Below are 11,306 nucleotides of genomic sequence, written 5' to 3'. Positions count from 1 at the left end.
GGATTGTATCATGCACTTAGAAACAATTCAAAAAAAGAGTTCAGTACAGACATAGAAATCATAGGAAGATAACTTACAATGAAGTGTTTACATTTGTTGAGATTTAGAAGCTTACAGCACATAGAAACTACTAATGAACATAAATGAAGTTATCTATGTCTTTGGCAAAGAGTAGAAAACTTCTTTGTACACTACATTAGCTGTTACATTAGTAGAATCATATATGCTTTGACAGCAGCATATCCTGCAGGATCCTTCACAGGGTCTGGAATTTCAGCCGAAACAAACTTGTCAACATTCTCTTTTAAATACTTCTTCGATGGACCATCTAGCCATATTAGCATATGCACGTGTGGCAGTCCTCTTTTTTGAAATTCCACAACATACATCACTGCAATATAAAAAAACGTTGTTGATTAGTATAATACTAATTTTAAAACTGTAGTCTGTCAAATGTAGAATGCCTTACCCCCAATACATTTCCCAAAGTGTCCTTTCTTCTTAATATCATTAGTTAGTTGTTCCAGTTTAAGTCGGAACACTCTTGGGATTATATCAGGACAGTTTGGTGGGATGCATCCGGGCACAAATTTCATCATTTGCTGAATTTCATCCCACATTGAATTACATGTCATTGTAAGGAAAACATCTGGGTGTCCAACATGACGGCACACAGCTAAGGCATCCTGGAAGTTCTGTTGCATGTACCTTTTGGAGCCAACATATCCAGCCGGGAGTATGACACCTTTACCAACATTACCACCAACTGAATCACCTTTCTTAATAGAATCCGCGATATGCGTGTATAATTCATTTCTCAAAATTGTTTGGTGAGTCCGAAACCACCACAACCGCGTCTGCTCAATTGTGGAGAAGGCGTCGACCATGTACAGTTGAAAAAGTCTTCCACCTAATCTAGGAGTAAGGCCTGCATTGTATATAAACCAAACAAATCAGGAAAAAGCATTTCAAGAAGCTTAGTGTAAAGTCAGGCAATAAAATAGTAGGCTATGTTAAATGATATCAAGTTGAATCACCTTCGTTCTCTCTAACTTGAAATTTGTATGAATAATAGTCTTTCATGGAGATCATATCTTTTTCTTTGTCAGAACCTCGATCAGCACTCTGAAAAAGAATTCTGTTGTGGTAACCATCCTCGCCATTTGGAAAAAGTAGCGGGTATTGCAGAGCCATGAGTTTTGGATGAATATATGAAATACGTTGCAATCCAAACTTCTTTTCAACTATGATATCGCGATCAGGAGTGGTATTATCAGTAGTTCCAACCATTATTCCAGCCACCTCGTCAGAAGATGATATGTGGTTCTCTCTACCACTCTGAGATCTGCATACTTTCAATTCAACCTTCAAATCAACAAAGTCCGAATTCTCAAAACGGTCTCGTGCGGTACAGAACTTGGCAACCAATTCATTGGTCCGATCCAACATCAATATCAGACCTTGAATAACTTCCTTATCAACAGTTTGCTGATCTTCAACATTAACCCACCTAAGGCGGTTATTAACTTCATTTGTTGTATCATAGATGTAGAGTTGACAATATTTTGGTGGTTGGCCTTCATCGGGTATTAACTGGCCAAATACATGGTGGTTCTGACCATTGAGCCTATACACGTAAGGACCTCTGCCATTGTTTATAGAATGGTCAATTTTACCTCCAGTGGACGTAAAGGCAAACATGGCATTGTACAACCTGATGCAACGCTGAAAATGAAGTCCAGTATATTTGTTGTTGTACAAATTCAGCAAATAGGCTGGAGTTTGAGGAGTAGGAGGTAGTTTAACATCACCCTTCCGGCAACATATTGAGAAGATTGGTTTTCCTTTTGTGACATTCTTGTTGGTGCGCTCTTCTTTCCAGAGACGGGCATTACATTTATCGCATATAGCATCTGGACTACCAAGGCTGACATATTCCTTTGGTACCGTCTTTGCAGCAACTGAAGAATTATCTTGTTCGGACTCTACAAATGGCAAGATGAATTGTACATTGTACATGTTAATTTTGACAGTTGTAAAGTGAAAAAGACGGTGCTCCAGTGCTTGTTTACTACAAAACTCACCACTTTCACTGTCTAATTCCATGCTTGGGTTGTAGTCTCCATCTGTGCTAGAATCACCTACATTTTATAATAATAAAAAAAAGGTGAACAATTTCATAGTAAACCTAAACATACATATACATAGATTTCAAAAAGTCTCATGAAAAAAGTAATTATGACTAACCACTACTAAATTCATCCTCAGAATCATCTGAAAGAACAGGATCTTGAACAACAGAACACTCTGAAATGTGGAAACAGAATGCATATATGATATAGAGTAGAGTAAATTTAAAATGCGATATGATATATATGCAGAGTAAAATTAAACTTCAAATGCTCAGTCGTAATTGAAGAGACAAAGCGTACCAATGTCATCATCTTGCAGATACTTGTTTTTCTCAGCATTGTGAGAAGATGTTTCAGGAAAAAGGTTTCGGGCTGTCTCTTCAAATTTGTTGTCATACAGTCCTCTTAATGACCTTCTTTTTGATTTTACATTGTCTTGAACAATGTTAGTTATATTAGAAAGCGGAGTTCTTATTGCGGCAGCATTATCCTCTGGAGTAACAATTGTGTTGGTCCTCTTACGATGGCCTTGCAATACAAATATGTATTCTAAGAACATCATTAAAAATACATAAGAATGGAAACTAACTACTGTTAATTTAAACAAAACTAATACCTCCACCTCCACCTCCTAAACTGGAAAATCTGTTTGATCTAACATTGTTCTGAACAATGTTAGTTATATTACAAAGTGGAGTTCTCACTGTGGCAACAGTATCCTCGGGTGTGACAGTGAGGTTGGTCATCTGACGAAGGCCTTGCAAGACAAACAAATTTTCTAAGGATATGAAAACAAAACTATATAATGCAAATTAAGTACGGTTAATTTGTACAAAACAAATACCTCCATCTCCTAAACTGGACCTTCGGTTTGATGTAACATTGTTCTCAACAATGTTAGTTATGTTAGAAAACGGAGTTCTCAGTGTGGCAACATTATCCTGTGGTGTGACAGTCGGGCTGCTAATATTACGAAGGCCTTGCAAAACAAATATATGTTCTAAGGACATGAAAACAAAAATATAAACTGCAACGTAACAACTGTTAATTTGTACAAAACAATTACCTCCATCTCCTAAAGCGGGCCTGCTAGAGTTGCAAGATAGAGGAGTTCCATGTGATGGTGGTGATCTTAATTAGGGCTGAGCATTCGGCCGGTTCGGTTCAAAACCGAACCGAACCGAAAAAACCGAAAACCGAATTACAATTTTTTTTGAAACCGAACCGAACCGAATTATTATTTTAAACCGAACCGAACTAACCGAATTATTTTGGTTCGGTTTCGGTTTCGGTTTGAAAAAACCGAAATTTTAAAAAACCTCAAATTAGTCTATAAATTTCAGATTTTACACATTAATCTCGTACATGAAAATGAGTATCAGTAGTCAGCATATATGCCACTTGATTCATGCACCACAAATTACAAACCTGGACAAAACAGCGGAGATGCAGAGTTGCTGATGAACAGCGGAGAGTAAAGTAAATGAATTCGTGTAATCTAGAGAGTAATTCGTGGTTGCCTGGTCGTGGATTCATGGTACTGGTTAGCTCTCAGGAGAGCTCAGCGCGCCGCTTCACTATTTAGGGTTAGTGACTAACACTTGCTGGACAGCAGACATAACGTAAATGTATATAAAATATATATTTTTTTATATTTAATAAAAGTTCGGTTATTTCGGTTTAAACCGAAATATTGTATCAAAAATCGAACCGAACCGATATTATCTTCGGTTCAAACCGAAAAACCGAATTAACCGAAATTTTGAAAAAAATAAAACCGAACCGAACCGAAATTATACGGTTCGGTTCGGTTTTTCGGTTTCGGTTCGGTTTTGCTCACCCCTAATCTTAATACTACATAGAAGGCAAGGCAGTATGCTTTTTAGGACAAATAGAACAAAACAACACAATATGCAAAGATTTGAGGAGGTATCCATAACAACTTTACCATTTTTATCAGCTATCAAAGGAGAAAGAGGATACGTAAAACGCTTAGCAGAATTCCCAGAAACATTCTGCTTCTCAGCAGAGTTCTTACGTTTTCTAACACTCTTTGGTTTGTAACCTAACATTTAAACAATAATCTATGTTTCAACAAAAGTACAAACAACATAATTCTGATACAACATATATGGCTTAAACTAACCTTGAATCATGTCTTCAGAAGTAAACAATCGTCATGATCTGTCGGAATCTTCATCAGCCTGCAAAAGCACAAAATTCAGTCCGTCAAATATGAATCATTGTGATAAATGGGGCATCAAAATCTAACAAAAGAAAAAATTCCAAAATACATTAGACATGGCTTGAAGCGGGAAAGAATGGCGGATAATCTATTTTTCTGCTTGTAATAAGCTAAAAGTTAGACAGTAATTCAAAATTTGAATTTGTATTTGTAATTGTTAATGTTATCGATAAAGCTAGTACAGTGGACTGTACTTGGATGCGGCGGAAAGAAAGCTTCGCGCGGAAGTCTTGCAGTCTTCTCTTGTAAGTTTGGTTTGTGCGCGCGTGTTTCTCTATGTATTTTATGTATGTATATGTAGGTAGCAGCAAGCACATGAGTTAAATTAGCAAGCTGTCAGTGTAATATGCAGCCACGTGGTGGAATCCCGTCCAGTTAAGGAGCCAGTAGAAATAGTGGCAAGTCCGTAATAATTCGCAAGTTTAGTGGCAGTTTCTAAGAGGACTACTGTAGCAAGTAGGCAAGAGGAATTATTATGTACATAGATTTAATAAAAATTATATTATTCACGGAATTTATCATGTTATAACATGCATGAATAAAGAATATATTATTCTTAATATTTGAACTATCTGAAAAAAATTATATCATAGAGCAAACATTCTGGATATTTTTTTAATTTCTGCCTTTTTAGAGCTATTATTATAAATTTTGATTTAAGTTAATAAATATTATACGAGTTTGAATATTAAATCTTAATTTACTAAATCTTCAATAATGAAAGGCTTCTTATGTCCCAACTGCAAGGAAGCATAAACGGAATGGTTGGCTTCGTTCGTATGCTTCTGTTTTATTTTTTTATTCATCATTTGTTTATGTTTGTAATGAAGTAAAGGATGCATAAATGGAATGGTTGGCTTAGTTCGAATGCTTCAATTTTATTTTTTTATTCATCATTTGTTTATGTTTGTAATGAAGTAGTGAGATAATTCTCATCAGGCTCAATTCAACTGACGAGGATTTGAACAAGAGCAAAAGCACAAATTGGAAATAGCTCTATCATGACAAACAATAAGAGTTAACATCCTAGGAAAGAGACATGACATCCAAACAAGACCCAATACAAGAAAAATCATGGCTTTTATTAAGGTGCTCATTTAAATAGCAAAAAGTCTGAAACTAGACTTCACTTCGGACATTGTTTTAGGAACATAAAGATTCCAAGCTCAGTGGTTTCAGTGATTTGCTTCACAAACACAATCATTTTATAAGCAATCTGCAAGTTCAACCAAACACTTTTAGTTGTATGGTGTATCCACCGAACAAACTTAGTTGACGAACATGGTTTATGCGTCGCTAATGTAGCGTTTGTTCGATTAACTAGCTTTGATTATATATATAATGTATCTTGAAGTAGTACATGATATAATTCTTTAGATCACATTACAATTTTCTTTATAAGAGATATTTGATAGGTTTTATATTAAATATTAGATTTTAGCTCAAAGTATAATAGTTATAATTAGTACCACTTTGAAAAATTTATTATATTATATGATAAACAGTCTATGAATTTAATCTTAAACGTGTTAGAATTAAAAACACGTAACAATATATCACGCGTATTTATTGATTATGTGTGTGGACTTGTGTGTATAGGCGTGTGTTTGCAATTGTGTTCTGTTAAGGGACAATGCTTTGCAAATTGTCTGTGCAACTTTGTGTACAATTGTTTGATATTTATGGAGTAGTTATGTGTTTGTCCATGTTCTTGGCAAACATTGAATACTCTGGCAGTTGATAGAACTAGAAGGAACTTAATCTTCCACGAAGCTATGAACCCAAAACACCCCCTGTACCTCCTCTAATGGACCAGAACAAGTGATCTTCTGTAGGTTTTCGATCAAGAATGTTTCTTTTTGCATCAATAAACTGAGCATTGCCTTTGAAAAAAGGGCAACAAAATGAGCATTGATGGTATTGTCCTATATACAAAGATTGTGAGATAATGAAGACTTTGTCTATTTGTGAAATGTTTATAAAGATTTTATATGTTAGTGCAGGGATGTAACAAGGCCTCTGTTTTTATCATTATTTTATTTGGGACGGTAATGGTTGCCTTATAAAATTAAAAGTTACTGCATACCTTTTAAGTGCGTTGCTACTTACTATGCATAGGTTGTGCTCAGCTTTGGTTAACATTGCATGGGTTCTTTAGGCCATTGTATATTTGTATGTTCCCTGTGTTGTGAATTGGCACAACTGCAGCTTCACACTTGGCGCGAGCCATGCCATATGAATGAAATTATTTGTGGCCTAAATACATGCATCAATCAGTTTGGTAAGCAGGTTGCAGGATACGTAAGAATTGGGTAGAATAGCTTGTCTTTGAGAGATTATATAAAAAATATTAGTTTAGTAATGGCGTCGTTTCATTGGTATTTTAAAATTGTAATCTATTTGCTTAATTGCATACGATAGATAATTACACCGCGGAAAATGGGTACACCCGTGAGCAGGCAGGTATGTGGTGCAATGGGTTTATCTATTAATCCTGTTAATAGCTTTGTATATTTGTAGCTGATTTGCTCGGGGTGAGCAATACTTGGTTGCCTGGCTGACCTCATGTAAATCATAGAATCATTCAGGCAGCATACTGTCTCTTCTTGGACGCAGCAACCTGACAATGAATCAACTGTAAATACCACATCTCGCATACACATTGACAAACCTGACTTCTGCTTAGTGCATATTGATCTCAATTTATGAATCATGGCATTATCTAGCTAATAATCTGGGGCCTGTGTTTTATAAAGTGCTTTGATAGCAGAAGCTTGTGAAATTTAAACAGACACAGGTAATGGAGAGGTCGCCTGATTTGTTATGTAGAGAAAAAGTGTGATTTAGCTGTGTTACATGATAAATTTTGATTTTCTTATGCTAATAACTATGTATTACAAATATCATCTTAATTATTTATGTGAATTTTACCTTTTGTATTGTAAGGATATTATATGTTACCATCGCGACTGAGACATATTGCATACCATGATAAAATTATGGAATTTCTTAGGATGCCAAGAAATGTACATAATATGCACTGAGGCCGTTGTGTTCTTCATTAAGTGCTTGAATATTACAACGCCAAATTTTTTTAATTACAGTGTGTGCGCATTACAGTTAATCAAGGGAATGTTCCAGAAAGGAAGAGGGGGTGTCCTTCGGTTCCCGTTACCAAGGAGGTGCTGGAGCGCAGAAGGTTATCAAGGCAGAGGGCTAATGCTTCTCGTCCAGAAAGTATGTTTTTAAATGTAACAAAATTCCAAGTATTCTATTATTACATTATATAAAAAATGGAGGGCTAATGCTTCCCAGCAAGAACGTATGTCATATGGAATTGGAGAACAAATAGAAATATAACATTTAAACGGGTTTTGCTTCTCACTGTCAATAGTGTCATGATTGTCCTAAATTTTTTACAAACCTCAGTGACTATCTTAGTACCACATATAGATGGGTAAGTTGAAAATTCTGATGAAAATTTGTTCGAGCTAAGCATCTACGTCTTGAGCCATTTAAATTCTTTTATACTAAATGGCTGCTCGCCTGCTCTGTAAACTTTATATACATATATCGTTGTTGCAACCCTAGCGCTGCTCCAAACCCTCCCATTTGTCTAACTACGGTATCATGCGTCGCTTCCATTTTTCAGTTTGGGTAATTATATCTTCTTTTCGCAGTGTTTGTATATACACACATACATACATCATTTTTCATCTTAACTGTTACTATATGTAGAGTTATACCTGATTATTATTTCACTATTTATTTAGTTGTATGATTAATAGTTGGTTTTTGTGTATTTCAGCCGACTAATGGCACATGAAAGCAATTTAGAATAACATCTCAATTCTTTTTTTTTTTTTGCATATATTTATCAATTTAAGGGTATTTTAATGTCTATATAAAGGACGAACTGTTGGTTACTAAAACTAACAAAAAGCCTCTTTATGTTTGTACTCTCATAGACATGGAGATTCAGCTTATGCATCAGAAATTCTTGTGACACTGCTTATTGTCGGGGATTTCGGACTGCTCTGGCATGTATGCTGGTGCCAAATCCGAGTAAGATTCGACGATCACTGAAGGAAAAAGGAATAGACGGACCTAAACCGAAATTTCTACTAGGAAATCTATTGGAGATCAAGAAAATGAAAAATTGAAGTTGTTAAGGACTCAAGCGCTGTGGAACCATCAGTGTTGCACAATTGTGGAGCTCTTCTTCTTCCTTTTCTTGATACATGGAAACAATAATTTGGTATGTTTATGCTATTTCATTAACATTCATGTCATTTTTTCACAATTACTCATCGTACAAGAATTTACATTATGCTTCTGTTCACATTCCGTGTTGTTTCAAGTAGCATTCTTTTCCCTCCGACTCTTTTCTGTCGCAATTTTTGTTCCATTTATGTTAACCATACTCAATGTAGAGATTTTTTTAATATGACTACAAGTGTTCTACTGACTGGAAGTTGTTTCTGTGACATTTTATTTTCCCGACGTCCATTTACTTGTGCTACAAGACACATGTCAAAGTTGTGTATTAGGTGGATAAAACTTGAAACATCTGCATGCTGCCTCCTTAATCTGAAGGAGGTCACAATATTAGTTTCATAAAAATATAAGGACTATTTTCTATCAAATATATTTTCTGCATTTCTGTAAACTTTTGATATAAAGTTTATCTTTTCTCACAACCTTTAATACAGCTTTATCTTTCTTTGTTTTTTTTGGTAAATGATGCATTGCCTACTTTTTACAGGGTTTTTGTTCCTGCGGTATTATTGGGAGAATCAAAGTTCAAGGTCAATGATCAATTATTCAAAGAAAAACAAACAACCAGGTATAAGCATTTTTCTTCGTTTGTTATTGACACGGCTATTTATAGTGTTATACTAGATTAGCCCTGTGCACATGCACGGTATAACAAAAATATTATTATATAATATTAAAATTAATTATAAATAAATTATTAATTAAATACTAATTTATATTATTATATGTCAATATTTTTATTATTTATGTCTTATTATTTATAAAATTAATATTTTTATTTGTAATCTAGAATATAAATTGATATCAATGCATAAAATATCTATATTATAAGTGGAGACAACACAAGTGTATACTACGTAAGTCAAGATTAATTTAGATTAATTATATATATATATATATATATATATATATATATATAATTTACATAGGAATTCAACTTGATATGATGAACTTTTGTTCAACAATTATCTTTCAGTATTCAAAATTTAAATTTAAAACTTTAAAATTCATAAAAAATTATTTAATAAATATTAAATATTTTTAAAATTAGTAAAAACTATGCTCATTTTAATATGTAAAATTCATTAAATTTTAGTGATAATAAATTAATATTTTTTAGATGAATCGCAACACTGTCTTTAATGCAAAGTATCGACGATATTCACCACCTTTGAGCAAGTGGCGACCTGGCCACAGTGGCATATCTTTGATCACCTCCAAAAGGCTCCAACATCATATATACAAAATTCAAAAGAGTGATTAAAGATGACAACTTTAGATCTTTTTATAGAACTAATGCATACTGCTTTCACAAATCTCGGAATGCCACCACGTCCAATTATGTAAGTAAAAGTTAGCCCAGTCATAATTAAAGGAACCCTCTGTTTTGTCAGATAAGTTTAGTTAACTTGTAATAATAGCATATTGGATATGTTATGATGCAACTCTAAAAGTGTCCCCCTAAAGACAGTATATGGTTTTTTTTACTAAATAGAAGACGGTACATGTTTTTGTATATTTTTTGGATATTGTTTACTTGTTGTGAAAGTTGCTTCCGTCTTGGACCAGTTATGTACCATCACCATTTACATAGTATAGGCCTAATATGGGTTCAAAACATGTTTTCACCTGGTCTCCAAACTCAAATACTTCCTCCGTCCCTATCAGTGTGAATTGACACGAAGGACGACATGCTAATGATAAATGTTTTAGAATAATCATTTAATAAGAGGACAAAAATAATTATTGATTGGAATGATAAATGTTTTAGAATAAATATTTAACAAGAGGGCAAAAGAAAATAAAAAAATATTGATCAAACCCATGTTTTTTTTGTGTGTGTAGTTAAACTCATGCTTTGTTTAACACAAAATATCAATTCTTGTTTGATCTATTATTGCAGTTTGTATTTTGAGTGCACATAATAATAGATTAATTTTCCGTACTTAAAAATTCCTTATTTTAGTATATTGAGTTGCATGAATTTTGATGTAGGGATTAAATTATGTAGCAGCATTGTTGTTGCTCGTGATGAAAACTGAAGAAGAAGCTTTTTGGATGCATGGCGCTGCAGCTCTTCTTCAGTTTGGATTGATTTCTTGGGTTGTTTATTTCTATTCTCTTTACATATAATTTTCTTTGAAGACTAATGATTTATGGTTTATCTATACTGCTATCAATGATATTGAATGCACAAGCAACGTCGCGATAAATAGTTTTCTTATTGAATTTTTTTAATATAGGTGATTCTTTAGTGTCATACTCTGATGTGGCTGTGACAAATAAATCTATTATGTCATTGATCTATCAGCATTGTTGTTGAAGCCCCTACAACGAAATTGTTTAAGGATATCATGGAGCGTATGCCCAGTACAGATGAAGATAGCTTGGCATATTGTATCACTTGGTAAATATAAATAATGATTTTGATACGCAATTTTCTATCTGCATTTTTAGGTGTATACCATTTCCGAGGACAAGTTTTTTATGCAAGTCTGTAAGATATTTTTTATACTGTGCTTGGGGACAACTATAAACTCGGATTTAAGTTCAAAATACAAGGTTGGTGAGACCTAGAAATGGTTTAGGCTGGCAGAGCAAGAGAAAGCTCTGATCCATAATAATATTGTACATGTGCAAAAATTTCCCCA

The 11,306-nt window shown here is 34.0% G+C and overlaps 1 protein-coding gene across 1 annotated transcript; it reads right to left on the bottom strand.

Moving 5' to 3' along the window:
- Nucleotides 1–203: 203 nt before the first annotated feature.
- On the bottom strand, nt 204–4,288 carry LOC108194953 (uncharacterized). Its single transcript, XM_017361889.1, has 9 exons — nt 4,279–4,288; nt 4,081–4,197; nt 2,977–3,132; nt 2,749–2,910; nt 2,433–2,660; nt 2,248–2,307; nt 1,038–2,141; nt 470–928; nt 204–391 (listed from the first exon to the last, which is right to left on the bottom strand). Exons 1-9 carry the CDS (start codon nt 4,286–4,288, stop codon nt 204–206), a joined length of 2,484 nt encoding a protein of 827 aa, XP_017217378.1.
- Between the last annotated feature and the right edge of the window lie 7,018 nt (nt 4,289–11,306).

This window comes from Daucus carota, chromosome 7, assembly GCF_001625215.2.
Source record: "Daucus carota subsp. sativus chromosome 7, DH1 v3.0, whole genome shotgun sequence".
Lineage (NCBI taxonomy): Eukaryota > Viridiplantae > Streptophyta > Magnoliopsida > Apiales > Apiaceae > Daucus > Daucus carota.
The sequence above is the reverse complement of the archived record's forward strand: the minus strand, read 5'-3'. Positions and strand labels throughout refer to the sequence as shown.